This window comes from Electrona antarctica, assembly GCF_951216825.1.
Source record: "Electrona antarctica genome assembly, chromosome: 1".
Classification (NCBI taxonomy): domain Eukaryota; kingdom Metazoa; phylum Chordata; class Actinopteri; order Myctophiformes; family Myctophidae; genus Electrona; species Electrona antarctica.
In genome coordinates this window covers 34153733-34177369 of record NC_136806.1, presented here as the reverse complement: position 1 = coordinate 34177369, position 23637 = coordinate 34153733, and the positions used below count along the sequence as shown (strand labels likewise).

Sequence of the window (23637 nt, the reverse complement as noted above, 5' to 3'; positions counted from 1 at the left end):
CTCATGAATAAATACATTTTTTGTTTCATGTTTTGTTGTATATTGTTTCTGCTTTGACAACGTGAACTTCGTTGCCACGCACGCACACACGCACGCACGCACGCACGCACGCACACACGCACGCACGCACGTACACACAATACAGGTGCCTTATCTGATAATTAGTAACATATTTTGCTTCACTCTTGCCCACCGAGTCACACATGCCTCCGCTGTCTCGAGATGACATTTCCCCCTTTTGAATTTCCTTTTTCTTTTTTCAAGCAGTCTGCCGCATTCATCAAGACTTGAATCAATTAGAGTTTCTTTCATCATATAAAAAGATCTTCAACACTGCATGCGTGCCGTTAACAACCCCCACCACACCCCCCACCCCACCCGGTCTTTTTTGTTCATGTTCCTTCAATACACTCATCTGCTCCGCTTGCTCTGAAGTGTACACACACACACACACACACACACACACACACACACACACACACACACACACACACACACACACACACACACACACACACACACACACACACACACACACACACACACACACACACACACACACACACACACACACACACACACACACACACACACACGTACTACAGTATACATCTGGCAACTCCTTGGGTCCAGGGACATGCATCCGTTGCAGGGGCAGTGCAGGCCTGGAGACCAGCCCCTCCTGTGGAGCTGAAGTCTTTGGTGTGTGTGTGTGTGTGTGTGTGTGTGTGTGTGTGTGTGTGTGTGTGTGTGCGTGCGTGCGTGCGTGCGTGCGTGCGTGCGTGCGTGCGTGCGCGCGCGCGCGCGCGCGCATGCGTTACAGTATAAGAGCCTCCACTTCCTGTGGGCCGCTGCCTTGATGTGGGTGCAGTCATGCCGTATGATTTATTAGAGCACTAACTCCGTCCCCCCTGCCACTAATACCGCCATTATTATGAGCGTATATATACATCCAAGAAGCCACCCCTCCCTCCCTCCCCTCCTAGCCTCCTCCATCATCACCCACCTGCAAGTCCTCTGAAGGAGGAAGCCTTTACCGCGGCCCACGGCCGATGGAGCTCCACACAGTGTTGTGTGGTTTGGGTGAAAAGATGTTTAACCTATGTAGGACTGAGGACCAGATTATACAAAACGTCTTCTCCTGACAGTTTTCTGAAAACCCTATGTTAGTCAGTGGTGCTCAAACTATTTCATGTCAAGGACCCCCCCCACAAAAGTTATCTGTATTTGGCTGCGGACCCCCCATTCTGAAAATATGTTCTTCCAGGGACCTCCCAGAAGCAAAGATATGAGTTAAAAAACGTTCACTGTGAAAGAATATATATTCAAAGATTTGTGCCACATTTTCAAGATTTTTCAAAAATAGTAGATCTACAAGCTCGTAGCATGGCACCGAGAGCTTGTAGATCTGCTATTTTTCAACAGCAAAAGTTTTAAATAATGGTTAAAGTGGTTAAAAGCAATAAGGTGGCACAGATGCGTTTCCCATCCTAAATGGGTTAAAAAAGAGGCCCCCTGCGGGAGCTGTTTTGTGCAGGGTTACGGCCGGGGCACAGAAACCCCAACTGTTTTGTGTCTGACTCCTCGTCTTCCGTGCTCGCGCCGTTGTTGACCGGTAGTTTTTGTTTCCCTATCGGGTTCAGGCGGGGGGGGGGGGGCGGGGGTGTGGGGGCGTGGGGGTCAGGGGGGAGTTTGAGGGGATTTGGGGGGGTATTGGTTTATGAGCGTGTGGTCAATCAAAGCGCCCTCATCAAAGTCACCCCCCAACCCCAAACATCCCCTCCCTCTATTCTTCTGTTTATTTAACAGCCAGGCAGTGTAATCAGCGGGGCCTGGTACGGAAGGAGGTCGGGACAGAGAGATGGAGAGATGGAGAGATGGAGAGAGGTCTCTAAGTGGAAAGACTTCGGTGTGTTCGGTGCATTTGATACGATTTATTTCATCCCTGCCTGGGACCCCAATCTATATCGTAAAATGCTTGTTTTTTTGTTTAACGTATACGAATAGACTCCATTCGTACACTCTGACAGAGCCATAGAGGTCCATTTTGTACCCCATGGTGGTTCCCGTAACCCGGCGCTATATGAGAAACAGTGGTCTAATGGGAACCGAACCCAAGGTGAGGGGGTGGTGGAAGGCGAGGGCGATGGCGAGGACATGAGTGGAACTTACAGGGGACCAAAGATGAGAGGAAGAGGCGACTCCAGAGAGGAGGGATGTGGTGGAGGTCTGTTTAAAAGCCACATGTCACGGGGACAACAACAACACTAGAGGCTTTGTGTGTGTCGGAAGCATCCGGTTCGCAAACAAACAAATCCGATTGCTGTTTATGCCACTGTGGGACGATTTAGTGCATCATTCCCAGGAACGATGACACTGCCGTGTGTGTGTGTGTGTGTGTGCGTGCGTGCGTGCGTGCGTGCGTGCATGAGAGAACACGCTATACAGTCTGTGCTCCATGTCTACTGAGACCTTCGTAAAACCACTGATTAAGAGGTTGCACTTAAAATAAACTATACGTCCGCTGAATGATATGATATGATATGATATGATATGATCAGTTTGCACTGAAATGTGTCTTGCGACCCAGCGGCCTTGTATTCAACACATATACACACATTTGACAAAAAGAAAAGAAAATACAATTACTATAGAAACATAAGGGCACAGAGTCATGGCCAAAATCCTGATTAAGCCTCAAAGTCGACTGATGGACAAAAGACCATTATCTCCTTCCTGAAGGCAGCAACCTATACTCTCCATACAAAACATGGCTAGAGGTGATATTCCTTGCTAACCTTAGGATGCTGTTATCATACGTGGATGTATAGAGCCTCTGAAGTGGTTGTCCAACAATCTTTGAACCAACAACTGGACGAACAACATACTTTATAACCGAAGCAGAAAACAGAAACTATCATGTTTGATCAAAAACAACAAAACATATACAGCAGTGGTTTTCAACCAGTGGTCCGGGGACCACCAGTGGCCCTTGAGGAGGTTCCAGGTGGTCCACAGCTAAATGATGGAGAGTTGGTAACCAAATGGACTCGTATAGATCTTTAACTCTTGAGAGCGTAAAATGAAACCAAATGGACCCTGCCGGTAACTCTCTCAAGAGTTAAATTATCGTTAGACATCTGCATTACTAAATGTACAAGAAGTCTACACAATTCAACGTTTGCCTGTTATCTTTCCAACATCAACACAGTATGTAATTGTGGACAAAATCTTGTCCAACGAAAACAAAACATTCCAAGTCTTGCTGTCTTGGGTCTGAGAGGCTAAATGACATCAAGTGCAGGTCCCGTGGCTCAAATACCCAATAAATCAGTGCTTCCCAAAGTGGGGTCCAGGGACCCCCTGGGGACCTTGAGGGGGTTCCAGGGGGTCCCCAGCTAAATGATAGTTTGGAACCAAATTGACTGTAACTCTGAGAGTGTACAGATGGTACATTTGTACACTCTCAGAGTTAAATTAACATTGATTTAACAATATAAATTGGGGTCCCAGAGATAGAAATGCCATTAAATGGAGGTTCGTAGCCTAATTCATGTCAAACTGTGGGTCCTTGAAATTAAACGAGAATCACTGCTGCTGTAAAAATCTTCTCTTATGGGGGTCTCATATCTTTTTTTAAATGGGGGTCTGCGGGCTCATTAGTGTCAATTTGGGGGTCCTTGACATGAAAAAGTTTGGGAACCACTGGCCTACAGTATGAGTCCACTGATCCATGCTGTTGCTGTGCCATGCACGCATGTCCCAGCCTGGGTGTTCCCGTGTGCTTCCCCATTAGTGTCGGGGACTCCCTTGCCGCCAGCTGCCTCAAAGCGCCACAGAGGTATCACATCTCCTTCTCTCCCTCGTTAATTAGGACAATTAAGAGATTTACAGGACAGATGGATGGGTAATCCAGCTGGCTGTGTGCAGGCTGCCCCCGGAGGAATGTTTCTGATGCATGGTGTGTGTGTGTGTGTGTGTGTGTGTCGCCGCTGTGTGAGCGCCACTACATTAACCCACATGGTGGGACTCTGGCTCCCTCTTGTGGCTGCTGATGGATATTGTTGGCTAATAATGGTCAGTGGTGGAAAGCAACTAAGTACATTTTACTTAAGTACTGTCCTTTTAGTCATTTACACATATTCAAACAGTGAAAGAAAACATGTTCTGGAATACTAATATAGCACAAACAAACCACGATGGCACACTACTGAATTAACTAAACAAATAATCACAAAACACCCACAACTAATGCTACTCACATATCAGGAATGACACACACTGCACAGGTCCTACTCCTTACTGTTGGACAAACTGAACTAAAATTAAGCTCTGTGGCACATCAAGCTGGAATCACTAGCTCTGATTGCAGTGTGCAGGCCTAAATTACTATTTGACCAATAAGGCCATACAGCCAGTTAAGGAGCTAGTCTTTGATCAGTTAACTTCAAAGTAAAATAGCTGAGTGATCAGCACTCAGAACACCTGGGCAATCACAGCCTTTCCACTGTGTATGCGTGTGTGTGCCTGTGTGTGTGTGTAAATGGTGCATTTATATAGCGCCTTTATCCAAGGCACTTTACATAGATTGTGCATTACATTCCCCCATTCACACACACATTCATACACCGATGGTGGCAGAAGCCTTGCAAGGTACCAACCAGCACATCGGGAGCAATTTGGGGTTCAGTGTCTTGCCAAAGGACACTTCGACATGTGGACAGGAGGAGCCGGGATTCGAACCGCCGACCCATGGATCATTGGACGACCTGCTCTACCTCCTGAGCCACAGCCGCCCTGTGTGTGTGCACTGTCCATGGCCTTTCTTACAATAGGGATGTCCCGATCACGTGTTTTGGCTCCCGATCCGATTCTGATCATTTGAAAATGACGTGATCGGCCCCGATTTCCGATCACCCGATCCGATCGGGACAACCCTACTTACTAGCCTAAGATTGGCATCAAAGGGGTCATTTTGACATGGATTCCAGGCTCTGCTTAGCTTCTTGCTCATTATTATTTTGCATCGAGATAAGGAGTTTCGGCCCACTGCACACCCTCCCTTCTCCTTCTTCTCTGCCCTCCTGTCTATCTTTCCCTGTCTCTCTCTTTCACTGACCATGGGGTGAGATCTAAATATACATATCATTTTGTTTCATGCTGTCTGGATTTTCGCTTTGTGCACTTTGTCCTGCAGCATCATGTGTGTCCATGTAATAGACTTCACAGAAAGAAAGTTCTTGGTAATCTCTTTATTCGTCATATGTTATATAGTGTTCATAAAAACCGTCTCATATTTTATTTGAAGAACATCATCTATCAACATCAAACAGACGAGTCCAACATATAAGCGTGACTGAACATATAACTGCAGAACTCCATTGTCCCTAAAGTCTGTCAAACTGTTAAATCACAGTCTAGGTTCAAAGTAGGCCTCAGTATTCCTGTGTGGAGTAAGCACTTTAAGGATTACAGAGGCACTGCAGCCACATATGATAATGTCTGATATCATATGTCACAGTATTTATTTTGTTGTTTGCTAAAACATAGTTTTGTTATATTATTAGGTGATTGGGTGAACACTTCAAACAAACTACTTCCTGGGATGTAAGACACATTTCAGAAGATTTATCCTGATAAAGACGTGAAACCCATGCAGTCATCTAAATGTAAAGAACACAATCAGCAAGGCTCATGCTTACTATTTACACAATTGTAAAATAGCTTAGAGTCTAAGCTATTTTACAATTGTGTAAATAGAGAAGTAGCCTTTGGTCTAAGCCTTAGACCAAAGGCTACTTCCCTGTGTTTCACAAATGGGTGTAGCTAATAGTACCCCTAGGATTACTTTGTGGCACTCCTAGGGCTTGTTTTATTCATACAAGTTCATAAAATCAGTTAAATCTGTGTATGGTGAACCATATCATAATATATTTTAATGTAACACATTGCCAATAATGTACGTCAACCACCCACCATAAAAAAATCACACCCGTGTAAAGTGAGGGGCGCTCTTATAATCATACATCATCTCATTCCTCACTTTTGTCTCCAATGTTTGTGTTTACGTGATGTTTGTGTTTACGTAATCTCTCAAGAACAGATTCTGTGCTGCGCTACCGAATCTGTCAGCAAGGCCATTGTTGATAGTGGGAATGAAAACACAGGCGCACCACAGGAATTGGAGGGCTGAGGGCGGGCCAAACGGGCCAACATCCTGTTATACACATTCTATTGAGGCCTGCCCCCAGAGGCAAATTCAAAGGATACAAACATTGCATATGGGTTCCCAGATTGGTGTTTACGTGATGTTTGTGTTTACACAAACACTCAAAATTGTCCATTCATTGTCAATGGCATTTAATGTTTGTGTTAGGACAAAGTTTGTGTTTACACACACACACTAAAAGCTGGACATAAAAATTAAATACAAATCTAGCTTGCTCTCCATCGTTTTTTGATGAGTGAACTTTGAATATGAAAGTTTAAACATATGAAAATAAAAGACAAATATTAATTTAGTCAGGAAGCATGTTTTGTGCTGGTGAAGGGGTCACCCATCTGAAAACATATTGTATCAGGGCTACACCATACCCCCGGTGGGTACATACGTTTGAGAACCACTGCTCTTTTACAGCTCTGAAATTGGCTCAGTGTCTCTGTAACGTTGGGAGCCATTCTTTAGCCACGCTCTGCAAACAAAAGACAAAATCATTATTCAATTCCAGTGTGCAGTTGAGTGTTAATGATTTGCCCCATGTGACCATGTGCCCCCATGTGACCGCATCTTATAAATAAACACTCACATTGACAAGGTGCCCGTTTTAAGTCTCATGCCTGCGGAAAGAGAAGGTGTAACAATTAAATAAATAAAAACTGGGAAAAATGTATGGACTTTTTAAATCAAATTAATGTTATTGTTAGTCGTACTCGTACTCACGTTTTAATTGCCATGTAATTGCTATGGCAACAATTACCATCACCATCACCACTGGAACCACCCATGCAACCACATTACCATGGCTCTTGTCACCACTCACCTAGCAAAGACAAATACAGTAATAGTAATGATATAGAGCCAGACCCATTATAGCGCTCTGGTCAAAATATCGGCCATTATTTGACTTTCTTCAAGTGTCTGCAATTATGCAGCCAATGTGCCTGATTTTTACCCACTTTCAACATGGCTGGCATCCCTATTTTGGGCATGTAATTATATATTAAAAAAATCACACCCGTGTGAACTGAGTGGTGCAACTACACATTTATTGTTATAGTTACTGTACATTAGAACCAGGAAAGCATCTGTGTCATAAGTACTCTCCGCATGAATTCAGTCTGGTCAGTGACCTCACATACTAACCATAGCAACCATGCTCACCCGTACAGGCACAAACACACACGGGTACTAACAAAGCCATTTGTTGGAGTGGTTTGCACCACTCAAAAATACAGATCTACCGTACAAGTTTACAGCGTGTTGCAATACGTTGTGAGCTTGCCTTGTTGTAGAAAGGCTATTTTAATGGAAATTAGAGCAGCAGCGAAGAGCTGACTAACAGTTTCATTTCCTTCCTTCTCTCAAAAGACTAGGAGCATTAAGAGCAGAACATCCAGGTTCCAGAATAGCACATCTCCTGAAACTGTCCGCTTCCTTTACACAAAAAGCACTGCAGGCCAGTCCACACAGGCCACCAGGCTGGTTTAATCAACCCCATCTACTCACGGTACCTAGTATGTGCAACTGTCTGTTAGTTGTATGTTTTATGGTCATTGAATGGGCTGGATATTGTCAAGATAAAACCACATAGACAAGGTTTTTCCTTCAGGTGAAAGTGCAATGAGAGGCTCGTCTGCATTTCATGTGAGCGCAGGAAGAGAAGAGTAACATAGCTCTAATGAAGGCATTAGAGCTATGGACCAGAGCTTAGTGTGTGCACAAACTTTGTCCTACACAAATATTAAAATGCCATTGACAATGAATGGACAATTTTGAGTTGATGATGAAGGTGCGGATGCCAATTGTTATTGGCCGGAATGAGATGATGTATGATGATGTACGATGATAAGAGCGCCCCTCACTTCACACGGGTGTGATTTTATATTTTTAACGGCACAAAGTGTTCCATTTGGCATCATACTCACAGCAGCCTGGGTGTCAGTGAAGAGGGTTGTTGAAAGCTGCCCCCCCTCATGACCTGCAGAGTGCAGACAACAACAAGTGCTTAAGAGGAAGTTCATCGGCACATATGTGGTCTTATGGAAGTGAAACTCTTGTTAGAGGTTGCTTTAATTCTTCATTCTTAACCACATGAACTCTAACATTCATTATGGCACAATGTCACAATATAGGTGAACATTTGGCTGTGAACTTGTAGATTTGGTGTTGAAGCAAAAAAGGAGGGAACTACCCCAGGGGACGAAATATAGACCCCTACTTTGTTGACAATTTTCCTTACCATTTTTACTTTTTGTATTTGTATATTCACCTGCTTTTTTGTTTTCTGGCATTCCGCTGCTTGTTATTTGTTTTATGTGAAGCACTTTGGGTTGCATTTTATGTATGGAAGGTGCTATATAAATAAAGTTTTTTATTATTATTATTATTACCTGCGGTTGTTGTAGTAGCTGTAGGCCTAGTTGTAGCTGTAATGGTAGCTGGCCCTAAATGTAGAGGAAGTTTGAAAAGCATGATGAAACATGATGGTAAATTTATAAGCCATTGTATGTCCAGTGCTAACGCACTGGACCAGGGCTAGTCGTTATTATTTGCATCCAAAAGTGAATCAAACTTACTGTATCTGAGATGTTGTTTAAGTACAACAAGCATTAAAATTGAATTGAACCTTCACCCGTACTGTAGATAAGCAATATGAGATGAAGCGTCAAATGAAACAAGACAAACAAACAAAGAAACAACTAGAAAAAGTGCCCTTCTGGGCACAGGTCTCCACCAGGAGGATAGGACTGTGTGAGATGTTTGGCAAAATGTTTAGGATTAATATAAACATGTTTTTGAAGCATTTTGTTCCAAAAATGTGTTTTGCAAAAATCAACCTGTTGGTGGCGCTATAACAGGCCAATGTGAAAAGGGTGGGATATATTCCTCAGCCTAGTAAGAAAATGTGTGAAAGATTTCACGTAAATTGCATGCTGCGTTCATGATTTGAGGCTTTTGTTCAAAACGGGGCAATCTTGCAAACTGTGAAAGCCAATTATAGCCAATTAGGATGGAATATGAAATATCGGACAGATCCGACTTGAGCACATGACCATAGAGATACTGTGTAACGATTTGTGAGATTTTTGGACAGAATCTGGAGGAGTAATATAAAAAAATGTGTTTTACAAAAGTCGGCCTCCTGGTGGCGCTATAAAAGGCAGATGCGGAAAATGCAGGTCAAAGGTTTGTCCTTGGCCTCTAGGGAGTGTGCATGCAACGTATCACGCAGATTGGTGCAGTTTTAGGTAAACAATGTGAAAAGCTGCCTCATGGTGGCGCTATAACAGGCCGTTCTGGAAAATGTGGGGCAGAGGTTCATCGTTGGCATCCAGGGAGTGTGTGTGCAAAGTTTGGCATTGATCGGGCCAACAGTGCCGGAGATTAGCTGATAACGGACGGACGGAAGGACGGACGGAAGGACACACACACACACGGACGGAGTGCAAAACATACTCTCTCCCCATGCCTTCGGCCTGGTGGAGACAAAGACAGACACATTGTTGGAGTCCATTAAAACCAGACCTGCTCTCTCACTGATGGTAACGGTCAGGACATTGCTGGGGTCGCTCAGGCCCACGCTGTTCCTGGCAAACATGCGCATGTTGTAGGTAGCGGGATGTGTCTCTATTATAGTGGCCTCTGTCCAGTTGGGGCTGATGTCTCCAAAAAGCTTTGTGGAATCCCAGGAGGCTGCGGTAAAACAAAGGTCCACACACTCAATGCTATAATACACACCATAGTAACATCCAGGCTCAGTACATAAGTACTGTACTTACGTACAATTTTGAGGCATCTGTACTTTACTTGACTTCCAGTACTTTTACTAGTTTAGATTTAGATTATTATGATAAAACATACAGTAACCACTACAGCCCTATACATTTCGGCCATTTGAAAATAAATATTTTCAAAATATGTTTATGCATCTGAAAACCTGAAATGGCACATTCTGCATAATGAGTACTTTTACTTTTAGTACTTTAAGTACATTTTGATGCCGATACTTTTGTATCGGCATTTTGAGTGCATTTTGAATTCTCCACACTTTCACTTTTAACTTAACTTTTACTTATAAGTAACAACGTTGAGTATACTTTTTGAGTATACTTTTTCCCGACCGCTGATGATTTTCTCTCACCGTTTAGGGTTTTGTACTCCAGCTCAAAGGAAGTGACGGGGCTCCCTCCATGGAACCCAGACGCCCAGCGGAGGGTGACCGTCTTATGCTTAACCTCTATTAACTCTACCACGAGGGAGTCAGGGCAAACTGGAAGATACAAATAGAAAGTTAAGGCGTGTTCTCTCCTCCGTGTCATCAGTGCCCATGCCCGAGGCGGGGTTGGCGAAAGGGCCTTGATGTGTGGAGTTTGCATGTTCTCCCCGTGTCCCCTAGGGTAGGTACCCTCACAAAACACATGCAGTAATCCTGGTCTCTAAACTATCTCCGCCTGGCCAGCCGGGGCGCCTGATGGAGGGGAAAGGAACTGGTTGGAATAACGTGTTGCTTCCACGCGCTACGTCCGGCCGGGGAGACTCTCCCCTGTCAGGTGAAAAGAAGCAGCTTGGACTCCTCATGCATAGAAGGAAGCATGAGGTCAGTCCGCTGCCCCCCCCCCCCAGGTTGGTAGAGGAAGTGTAGCGCCCAGGATTACATTAGATTATTGACACTGGGTGAAAAAATGGGTTGCAAAATCGTGGGATTAAATGTATATAAAAAATAGAAAGAATGATTGATGATTCATGCTTTTTTCCCCTCCTTTCAGATAAATAATATTTATAAAAGCGTGTACCTGGGGGGAGGCTTGCAGTGGTTTGTTCCCACCAGGCTGTGGCGGCGAGTGTAGTCTCAGCTGTTGAAGTTGAGGGAACTTGGGAGGGATGGCATACAATTATTACATTTTAATTTCCAATCTCTGTCAATATCCACCTCAGATGAAATGAAGTAACTTGCAAAACAAAAAAATATGTCTTTCACTTTTACACTTTAACATGTCAGTCACTGTTAAGAATAGACGTGCACGCGCACGCACGCACGCACACACGCACGCACGCACGCACGCACGCACGCACGCACGCGTACTCATCTATGTTATAATACATTTGGACTGAAATGTGAATTCTACTCAAAATGTATCTATGGCCACCATCACAATTGTTATATTGAAACATATACAGGTGACATGTGTTATGATTATGTTAGCCTACCCTCATCCAGTGTGAAGCGAAGTCCAGGGGCTGCAGGCCCTATACCTGCACTTGTTCTAGCCTGAATAAGAACATTGTACTGGGTGGATGGCTTCAGATTGTTCAAGATGACACTTTCCTGCTCCTGTGTGGCTGTCCGACTAAGGTGGTGCCACCTCCCGTACAGTCTGCTCACTGAGTCGTACTCCCTGTAGCTAATGGCGTAGCTGCGGAGAATCCCGTTACGGAGCTCAGTCCTGGGAGCCTATAGTTGGAAAAAGTGTTGGAAAAAGTACTCAATTGTTTGACTTAAGTAAAAGTATCAATACTGCAATATAGAAATCCTCCGTTACAAGTAGAAGTCCTGAATGCAAAATGCACTTAAGAAAAGGTACAAAAGTATTGGCATCAAAATGTACTTAAAGTACCAAAAAGTAGAAAGTGCAGATTTCAAGTTTTCAAATGTCTTTTGAAAATAGCAGATCTACAGGCTCACAGATCTGCTATTTTCAAATTGCCGAAATGTAGGCTAGCCTACGTATATAGTAGTAACTAAAGTTTTCAAATCAATGTAGTGGAGTGGAAGTACAATATCTGCCCCTGAGATGTAGTGGCGTAGTAAAAGTAAAAGTATTGGAAATTGGAAATACTCAAGTAAAGTACAAATACCTCACAACTGTACTTAAGTACAGCACTTAAGTACATGCAATTAGTTACTTTCCACCACTGCATACAACACATTTGCATTTTTTTTTTAATATAATGTAATGTAATGTAATGTAATATAATATATATAATATTTCATGAGACAATAAGCTTCCAGATACAATCAGTCTCATCCTTCTACGTCAGTGGTTCCCAAACGGTTTCATGTAAAGGACCCCCAAATTGATACTCATTAGCCTGTGGACCCCCCCATTTGAAAAGATATGCCAAGGACCCCCATAAGAGAAGACTTTGTACGGCCCTAGCAGTGATTTTCAACCATTTTCATTTCAAGGGTCCCCGGTTTGACGTGAATTAGGCTACGGTCCCTCATTTAATGGCATTTCTATCTCTGGGACCCCCAATGTACTGTATATTGTAAAATCACTGTTAATAACTCTCAGAGTTACAGACCCATAAGGGTCCATTTGGTTCCTATCATTTAGCTGGGGACCCCATGGAACTCCCTCAAGGACCCCTGGGGGTCCCCACTTTGGGAACCACTGTTCTACGGTGATATGTCAGAGGTTATGAACGACAATGTTCTAATCAATATGTGACCGTTTCTGACCGAGGCTAAGTCATTGATTTTTTTTTCACGTCATATGAAAGCAGGGAATCATAGCTTCAAATTGACATATTGGTTGTTACTAGCCTACATGTTTAAGCATTCATTTCATATTGACATGTCAATTTCAACTCTGACATTAATTTCAGATATGCGTATGTGAAGAGTCTGCCTGTGCTATTAACTCATTTTGGATAAAAAAAATTTAAACATCAGGTTTTCTCCTCTCCTGAACAATTAGTCTTGCCACCAAGTCTCTGTATCAAGAAGAGTCACATATATGATCTTCTTGACCTTTGTCAGATATTGAATTAGAGATCTAACACATGAAATTGCGTAGCCTCCTTACGACGGTTTCACGGCTCAACAAATGATCAACAGTATGATTACTTACTTTCCAAATGGCCTTTATACTGCGAGAAGAAAGAGCATCGAGGCGTATATCCAGTGGAGGACCTTCCGGTGCTACGACGAAACAAAAAGGTTTAAGAGGAATCTGATTGACGTTGACTTACATTCAAATCCCTTTTGAATGAGGATTCGGAACATCTTTATCAGATGTGATAATACCACAGTTATACCTGCTTCTTTGGTGGTGACAGAAACAACATTGCTGGCTTCACTCATGCCCACATCGTTCACAGCAAACATACGGACGTTATAGGATTTAGCCGGACGCATATCAATCAAGGTGACCTGAGTCAGCGCAGGGTTGATGTCTCCAGTTGTCACTGCAGTCCCCCACGACTCTGCACCAAGAGAATCAACAATATAACACGCCATTGGCTTGTATGCATGTGTATGTACAACTCAAATGATAAACATGCTAAACGTGATGTCCAAAGCTCTTGAATAGCCTTATATGAATTATGCTGGTTTATGGTTGATTATGACTAATTCATACTTCATCGAACACGTCAGTCGGCAGTTATTTTCAAGTTGAAAACATGACTTTGTTTGTCAGTTAATTGACACATGAGTATTAAACTGTGTTTACCCATATTGTTCTTGAAGTCGATTCTGTAGGATGTGACGGGGTGGCCTCCATCAAATCCAGGAGTCCAGCGAACGGTGACAGTCCTCGCCTTCACCTCTCGTACGTCCAAGCTCAACGGCCGAGGAGGCGCTGAGCAGGAAAGCAATGCCAAGGTCATTATTGGAAAGCAAAAAGGTTGTTCAAAGAATCAGAATCAGCATCAACGTTATTGTCACAGTACAGTTTTACAAGGAAAAAAGTGGGTGAAATCCGGTTTTGTGCATAGTTCCCGTTGTGTCAATTATGAATAATTATTCATGTGCTTAATGCAAGGTTTGGATCATTTTCCATGCAATATTGAACACACAGAACATTGTTTTCTTCCAATCGCTATTGCGCAAGCTGAGAAAGTAGAGTCACTGATCGTCTCACCTGGAACAACGGTCAGCGTCACCTCGTGCTTGTGGTCATTGAACCAGCCAGGTATGTCCACACGGCAGCCGTAAACCCCAGAGTCGCTTTCCTGGACCTGCCTGATGGTCAAGGAAACGTGTCCCTGGTTCAAGTCCCCCATGAGCAGGTAACGCTCCGACAGTCTGCTGGTCACGTCGTGCTCGTCGGCCCTGATGACCTCGTTGCCGCAGCCCCTGTTGGGTATGACCCCTCGGCCCCAGCAGACAGCCAGCCTGCCGTAGTACAGGGCGTCATATTGGCAATTTAAGGTAACGTCTGCTCCCACTGTGGCTTCAATGCCCTCTGCGCATGCACCACCTAAAACAGAGAGGTTTGTGTAGATATTATAGACCAGTGGAGGATCAAGGACCCACAAAATGATACTCATTAGCCTGCGGACCCCCGGTATGCCAGCCAGGGACCCCATAAGATAAGATTTGTACGGCTCTAGCAGTGATTTTAAACCTGTTTAATTTCAAGGGCCCCCAGTTTGATATGCATTTAGGCTACGGCCCCTATATATTGGCATTTCTATCTCTGGGACCCCCATTTATATTGTAAAATCAAAGATAATTTAACTCTGAGAGTGACAGGTCCATTTGGTTCCATGTGTACACTCTCAGAGTTACAGACCCATAAGGGTCCATTTGGTTCCAAACTATCATTTAGCTGGGGACCCCCTGGAACTCCCTCAAGGACCCCTAGGGGTCCCCGGACCCCACTTTGGAACCACTGTTATAGCCTATTGGGACCAGGCTACTGTGAGAATTAAATCTGACGCTGGTCAATTACACTGTAAGGTGGGAAGTGCTCCCTCTCAAAATGGATTGGCCCAGAATTATTCCCAAAGTTATTTCTGGACCGTCTGACAAGGACCACCTCTCAAGATTACTTGGCCCACAAATTGTTTCCCAAAGTTATTTTTGGGACCTCTGACATGCTTGTAATTCTCTTATCTATTCTATTGGTTCTATTGAACCACTGTACATGGCTTATTTTCCAGAAACAGGTGGACCAGTGCTCTGTGATCTTTTTGATCACTAATCTATTAATTGAAGCCACTAGATTTGAGTTTAGGCTATCTGCTTGGAAGTACTCGCATGTTTTACTTAAGTAAAAGTGTCAATACTGCAATGTAGAACTACTCCGTTACAAGTAAAAGTCCGGAATTCAAAATTTAGGGGAGAGCTGCCACGTTTGTAACGCGTCATGGTTGTAACATGCACATTATCTCAACGCCATCATGACTCCATCGTGTCAGTATGTGTACAGCAACGTGCTCTACGTGCCCAGGAAGTTTGAAGTGTTTACCTTCATCCTACTGGGAATTATTGGCGAAAAATTGGCTTTTCTCAAAAGGCGTAACATTTTACACCTGGAGTATCTGTGGGCTACAATTCCTTTCTTTGATGTTGGGGAGTAAAAATCCACATGGATGTCTTCATGCTTATGTTCTTCATTAGTTTGCATCGTGTTTAGACGCAATTCACGTTCATTCTGGTCTGTAAGCAACGCCAAAGAACAACTTGCAAAAGTGGGTCAATTGTAACACACGCCATACCATTAAATACCATTATACTGTATGTCATATTTACATATTTGACATATTGGCCAATATTATGTTCAGTCAGCTGTCTTTCATTACAGAGTTAGTTTAGGGTTGTATAACATTGTACAACTCAATCAATCAAACGTTTTTTGTTGTGTAATCAATGTATTTTCCCATTGAACTGACTCAAACGCCCAAACTGGTACACCCGGTACTATTTAATAATTCCCTTATGTTTGATACATTTTCTTCACATCCATGGTATGAAAACAATGTTAAGGAGTTGCTTCAATGAAATATAATTGCTTTAAGCTGAAAACGATATGTTTAATGGTGTTTTTTAGCGTTACATTTATCACGCATGCCGTTACAATTAATCCGATATGCGCAGCAAATGTAACACTGGAACAGCGTCCACGTTCGGTTTAATAACTCCCGACCTGTTTTATATTGAAAAACTTGAAGTGGTTTATGGTAGCAGACATGTGTAGGTCCGTTTCCTGAAAATATTACATATGTAGATAAACGGATCTCTGAGTAAAAGAGTGAAACGTGCAAAGTGTTACAACCATGGCGGCTCTCCCCTACTTGAGTAAAAGTACAAAAGTATTGGCATCGAAATGTAAAAAGGAAAAATCTAAAATATTTAGAAAATAACAGATCTACAAGCTTGTACAGTAGATCGGTTATTTTTAAATGACCAAAAATCTATCGGTCTGAAGTGGTTAACGTATGTTTTGTAATAATAATCAAAGTCTACAAAGTAACTAGTAACTAAAGTTTTCAAATAAATGTAGTGGATAAAAGTACAATATTTGAATCTGAGATGTAGTGGAGTAGTAGTAAAAGTATAATGAAAATTGGAAATATTACAAATAATTCCTTATTCTAATAATACGAGGACAAAATAGCCATGCATTTTACAACATACAACAGCCAAACGTTTGGTGAAAATACACTAACCATTGGCAATACAATAGGCAACCAATTCAGAAAAAATAGCAGATCTACAAGCTCAAAATGTGTTGCAACAGTGATGCGTTGAGAGCTTGTAGAGACATATACAACAAAGTGCTATTAAGTGGTTAAATGGGCATTTGTTAAAGTGAGTCTTACCTAGAAGCACACAAAGGATCATCCTGGACAGCCATCTGCAACCAGCGTCTGTATTCATTTTCACGCTCATTCAGATCTCTCATCACAGAACACCTCTGAATGGTTTGGCCTCTCCTACCGCAAAATGACATTAAACGAAACCACAGTGGGTTGTGCAAATTTGAATCAAGTCCAAATCACATGACTGGTGATGATTTGCACACATCAACAACTTTTGTTGGCTGAGGGGGAAAGTCGAGGGACTGTTTCCTTTTCTGCGGTTTTGGTTCCATGTGTAAATGTCTTAAGTTTGACTTTTAGAAGAAAGAGAGTGAAAGGTGCCAATAAACATATCTCTTCAGCAGTGAGCAAGCCTATGTGCTACGATGAACACACATGTGCACGCACGCACGCACGCACACACGGACACACGCACACACACACACACACACACACACACACACACACACACACACACACACACACACACACACACACACACACACACACACACACACACACACAGAGAGAGAGAGAGAGAGAGAGAGAGAGCATGTAGCATAAATATACAGTAAATCATAAATGTACCATCTCATTTTGTCTTCTTTAAAATGAAACACAAATTGAGATGTTTATGGTGTGGGTCCCTTTCAGGTCTTTTGACGCCTGTTGTATGTTGTAATATGCACAAGGCTTATCCCACATCCCAGTATATCTGTACATAATCTTAAAACTATACTTAATCACATTTACAGTAAGCTGTAGAGGCAAATACGTGTTTCTGATACCATGTGCTCTCTTTTATCAAGATACTGCAGGCCCATGAAGGAAACATGATGTCACTGTTCAAGTACAATTTCAAATCAACCATGGCTTACATAATGGCGGTCACAGTATATTGGCTTATGCAAATGTATTATCTTTGTGTGTGTGTTTAATCAACTTCAGAACATAATCATTTGACACTTGTGTCATCTTGTGCTATGAGCTTGGTGCTTGCTTACAGGTGAGTAATTCAACTTGGTGTCATCTTGTTCTATTAGCTCGGTGCTTGCTTACAGTCGAGTAATTCAACTGAATGAAGTCACCACCTTAATGGAGGAGAGCTCTTAGATTCACAAAATAGGGGTGTCAGGAATGACTCTCGAGGCAAGAAGGACATTTAACAAAGACTTTACTAAAACACTGCAGAACAGTAGAATTAACACGTGTCACACAAAGTTAACAAACTCACACACTAGGCTACAATCACAATGAAAACACAGGCCAACAACACAAGAATACTGAACTCTAACTAAAACTTAACAGACAGAAGCAAACTCTGCCCGCTGGGCACTACATAATTGTATTGTGCGGCATCTAAACAGCAGCATATATAATTTCTGGCTCGGCAGTATAGGCCAATCGCAAGATTTGGTTGTCAGGCTCTTGAATGGAATCGCAATGCTTTGCATGTTCAGAAAGGTACGCTGTGCTATTTAAACTTCAATAACATTATACAGTGTACACGAAAAGCAGCACAGCAGAAAACAATGTGTGACATGTCTTATTTCAAACTGAAGAGGGAAAAGAGGGCAGGGGCTACACAATGCAGGGAGTCAGGGACAAACTGGAGAAGGGCAGAGGTCGTGACCGTGACAAGGGGTACAGATCAAACTAATCGTTTGTAATCCATTACAAACAATAAGCAATTAGTAAAACAATCGTACTATAAATGCGCAAAGTCTCTGTCCGTCGGTCTGTCTGTAGCCTATAGTTCATCGACCTCGGCAAGTGCATCACCGAGGACCTGAGGGTTGGTACATTTCGTGACGAAGAACAGGCCCACTGTACACGTTTTCAAACTATCTTCTGCTATAGGCAGCAGTAACTTAAAGTAACCTCCAGTCGCCGTCTGTGGCAGACTGGTTTACCCAAGGGCTATCTGTGGCAGACTGCTGAGCAAACATCTGGGTCTGCTGACTAGTGGATGTTTAGTTACCGTATACACGGCGGAACTTCCTCTTCCATCACTCAACAGCACCGTGCTTCATATGTCCCTATATAGTCATCAATAGATAGTAAACTATACAAATACCTGAAGAATAGAATGCAGCATTGCACGGCAGCCATATACGACACATACAGTATAGTTAAAGCTAGGGATGTCCCGATCGCATTTTCTTGCTCCGGATCCGATTCCGATTATTCGATTTTGAATATCCGCCGATGCCGATGTTTTACGATCCGATAGTTATATTTGTATTGATCATTTATGCCATATCACAACGGTATACAGTATCCAAAATCACAGCCACTATCCGGGACAACACTAGTTAATACAGTATAGCACACACTGACTCTGTTTGACCAGGTTTTCAAAACCCGCTCGGAGCCATGGATGAATTTGGACATACTGACTGCAATGAAAGCCAGAGACAAAAAATGCTCTGAACGTCTAAAATGCAAGTCCAAGCTAGCCAAGCGCTTCGACAGTGATCTCCAAACACAACTGGGCATCCTAAAAACCCAACGAAACAAGCTAAGAAACATTGTACAGGTAACTACCATGACCAAATCCGCAAAAAGTAACTTTATCAATAAAGTCGAGGAAAACAAAAACAATCCTCGGGAGCTCTGGAAGCTACTAAACAACCAGGCTGCGGTCAGAAACTAAAATACAAACATAAACATCAAATCGAATGACACCCTCATCACTGACAAGCTTGACGTAGCCAACTACTTAAACATCTTCTTTGCAACAACGCTGGTTAACAAACTGCCCTCCCACTCATTTGGTGTAGAGCACATCAAAGCCTTCTACAAAAACCTAGGTACCGTGTTCGTAAATATGATTTTAAACTGGCAATGGTAACAACTGAGGAGGTACTTAAAAAACTGAGCCCTTCAACCCTACAAGGCCACTGGCCATGACATGGCATGGACAATATTCCCTCCAAATTTCTCAGAGACTCGGCCATCTCTATAGCTCCAATCATCACCCACATAATAAAACTCTCCATCAAACAGGGACAGGTCCCCCAAGATTTAAAATTGGCCAAAGTAACCCCCCTGCACAAGAAAGGGAGCAAATTAGACCCCGGCAACTATACCGCCCTATTTATATTCTTAGCTCCATCTCGAAATAGTCCGGGAACTGTGGGGGTGAACGTGGTTTCGTCAAAGTTTTTTTCTCAACTGATTCTTGTTCACTAGACCAGGGGTTCTCAATGTTTTTGGCTGGGGACCCCCGGAAATGCTTTGGCCATGTCTCACGACCCCCGCCCCGCCCCCCTCCCCACCACCAATACAAACTGACTGCAAAAATAACCTTAATAATAGAGAAGATATATGCACCACATACTATATGTAAACTCTTAATTTCCATTTTCCAGCCATTCAGTTGCATTCAGGTTTTTTTTCCCCACTCTGTAGTAGCCTCGTAGTGGCCAGACGTGAATCTGCCGGTGACAAAAGATGGCCAAGCCAGGCTATCTTTACAGCACTGCATGTCTACATTGACAACTGGTGTGTCTATCTACCCACTGATGATGTTCACAATACTCTCCCCTGGATGTTCGCTATGTCCAGTGTCTTAAGAAGTCCAGTTATGTTCATGTCCAGTTGTGTGCTAAACTCCTTGATTTAGCTTCCTATTTGTGATAGAGATGTAGGCCCTGTTGCAGTATCCCTGTTGTCCTATCTATCTATCTATCTATCTATCTATCTATCTATCTATCTATCTATCTATCTATCTATCTATCTATGACCCAATATTGGAGCAGATGTGACAACTCAGGGCCAATGACTTCAGGGTCTCTTGCTTCAAGGTTATTCAAATAATCCATCCTGCACCGTGGCCGTACCTCATGAAGGTAAACTCTATGAACTGGTTGGTCCACTGACCATTCCATGCTCCAGCAATGGGTGGTGTCACATAAAAATACTGTTGAACATGTGGAGGTAGCTTGTCAGGTAGTGGAGGCCATAACATTAGATGGAGAAGGCAGTCATCTCATGTTGACTAGATGTATGACATCAGCAATTGCAATCTGATAGGCTCTCATCAGGTCCTCTGCCTCTGGTCAATCTGCGATCACGTACAGTATCAAGTATTTTGCATGAAATACCATAAAACTCTATTTTGGGTGGATTTTCAGTGTTTCGGGCATTAAGGGGTTAATAACAAAAACGCTCAAGGGATATCAATGGGCAGCCTCTTGAATTGGTGCTCCCCCCCCTAAATGAAAACTAAATGAAAACTATTCAAGAGACTGACTAAAACTAAATTCAAAATTTGCTGTCAAAAACAACAGTGAGGAGCAGTAATATAACCTACACGAGGACATTCTTATTTTATTTTCCATGTGCACAATTCTGAATGTTAATTGTATAAAGGAACAAAGAGAGAACATTATGATATTCCATGAGACAATAATGTGCAGTAATGACTAATTCATTGCAATGGAAGAATTAAGTGAAGATCAGACTCATGCACATATACATTTATTGGTTATGATACAATGACATATTGATTATGTTGCAGTAAGTAATGTTCTATAGCTCAACATTTGGATTTTCCATCGAATGAATCCTTAACTGAAAATATTTGGTCTTTTAATTGTAAAGGGTTAGTTCGGATTTTTGGACATAAAGCTGTATGAAATACTTACCATTAATATTGTGGTTGCAAAGGTATTAATTGACTGGCCGAGTCCCCTGCTGGGAGTACTGCTCTGGTTTTGGGGAATATCAAGTAGTGACCCCCAGTGCCACTCGGAACTACTTGATATTCCCCAAAACCAGCAGTACTCCCAGCACAGGACTCGGCCAGTCAATTAATACCTTTTCAGCCACGATATTAATGGTAAGTATCTGGGGCCTTTATTTACATGAGTAGCTACAAGTTCTGAAAGTTTTAACTTTTTGGTGTGTTGCTCTCATCAAATATCAATGCATAATTCATTAGAATGTCCCACTCCACTGCTGCTATCAAAACAATAGGGTCAGTGCTTAACAGTGACAAAGGACTCCGAAGAAAAAAATACATTTAAAAAAGTGTAAAGAATATACTATATATATATTCTGCTGCATTTAATTATATATATATATATATATATACATACATACATACATATATACATATACATATACATATACATATACATATACATATACGTATACGTATATGTATATATATATATATATATATATATATATATATATATATACATATGTACATATACATATATGTATATATATAATTAAACGCAGCAGAATAAATGTTTCTGTTTAGCCGTTTGGGGAATGTTTTGACAAGGATTCCAGTCCACTGACACACATTATTTGTTATACACATTTGTCACCCCACGTACACCTATATCACAGATATGTTAGAAAGCACAAAGTATTTAATCAGAGGGTATACTGTAGCTCAGTGGTTCCCAAACTGTTTCATGTCAAGGACCCCCAAAATGGTACTCATTAGCCCGCGGACCCCCATTTGAAGATACATGCCAAGGACCCCCACAAGATAAGATTTGTACGGCTCTAAGGCAACCGGTTTGACCTGAATTTTACGGTCCCCCATTTCTATCTCTGGCATTTCTATCTCTGGGACCCCAATACATATTGTAAAATCAAAGTAAATTTAACTCTGAGAGTGTACAAATAATTATGGTCCACTCTCTGAGTTACAGACCTATATGGGTCCATTTGGTTCCTAACTATCATTTAGCTGGGGACCTCCTGGAACTCCCTCAAGGACCCCTGGGGGTCTCCGGACCCCACTTTGGAAAACACTGCTGTAGCTGACATTAGTAGCCTATTGTACATTATATGTGCGTATTAATTATGTTTTAATGTATGACATCATGTATTGGATAATGCCTGCAGAAATGACAACCATTGATTCTGTCAATAATGCCTTCTGTCCACTAGGTGGCAATGTGTCTCTAAAGTACAGCACCAGTTCCATGGTGACTGTCAGGAAAAGGATCAAAGTTTCAAGGCTCATGATTGAGCTAAATTCCAACTCAGTTCACAAACTATAAATGCAGGAGCACCTTTGCCAAAGCCTACAAATCAAAATGCTCCTATTTCTCTGTAGCCTACTGCAGACTAAGGCTGCACAGCAGGGCTTTGACAAAGTGTGACCTCCTACCATGGAATGAAACAATTTCCTCCCATGAACGCAATGATAAACACCCCCACCACGCGCACACGCACACGCACATGCAACCTCACACACACACACACACACACACACACACACACACACACACACACACACACACACACACACACACACACACACACACACACACACACACACACACACACACACACACACACGTGTTGTTCAAGTTACTTTTAAAAAGTAATTAGTTATAGTTATAGTTACTAGTCTGAAAAAGTAACTAATTACTTTACTAGTTACTAAATTATGAAAGTAACTAGTTACTATAGTTACTTTACTTTACTTTATAAAAAAAAAAAGGTTTTAAAAAAAATATATATAACTAGAAAAAGTGCCCCTCGGGGCACAGGTCTCCACCAGGGCAGGTCAGGTTGTGGCCTCCTGTGTTTTGCAAAAATCAACCTGTTGGTGGCGCTATAACAGGCCAATGTGAAAAGGGTGGGATATATTCCTCAGCCTAGTAAGAAAATGTGTGAAAGATTTCACGTAAATTGCATGCTGCGTTCATGATTTGAGGCTTTTGTTCAAAACGGGGCAATCTTGCAAACTGTGAAAGCCAATTATAGCCAATTAGGATGGAATATGAAATATCGGACAGATCCGACTTGCGCACATGACCATAGAGATACTGTGTAACGATTTGTGAGATTTTTGGACAGAATCTGGAGGAGTAATATCAAAAAATGTGTTTTACAAAAGTCGGCCA

The 23637-nt window shown here is 42.3% G+C and overlaps 1 protein-coding gene across 1 annotated transcript; it reads right to left on the bottom strand.

The window, feature by feature from the left end:
* Positions 1-5703: 5703 nt before the first annotated feature.
* Positions 5704-16886, bottom strand: LOC306924709 (protein sidekick homolog). Its single transcript, XM_079503326.1, has 14 exons — positions 16775-16886; positions 14089-14427; positions 13678-13806; positions 13262-13429; positions 13075-13145; positions 11429-11672; positions 11014-11091; positions 10362-10490; positions 9746-9913; positions 8611-8664; positions 8146-8198; positions 6941-7040; positions 6807-6837; positions 5704-6692 (listed from the first exon to the last, which is right to left on the bottom strand). The coding sequence occupies exons 1-14, from the start codon at positions 16842-16844 to the stop codon at positions 6632-6634; spliced, it is 1695 nt and encodes a 564-aa protein (XP_079359452.1). The 5' UTR covers positions 16845-16886; the 3' UTR covers positions 5704-6631.
* Between the last annotated feature and the right edge of the window lie 6751 nt (positions 16887-23637).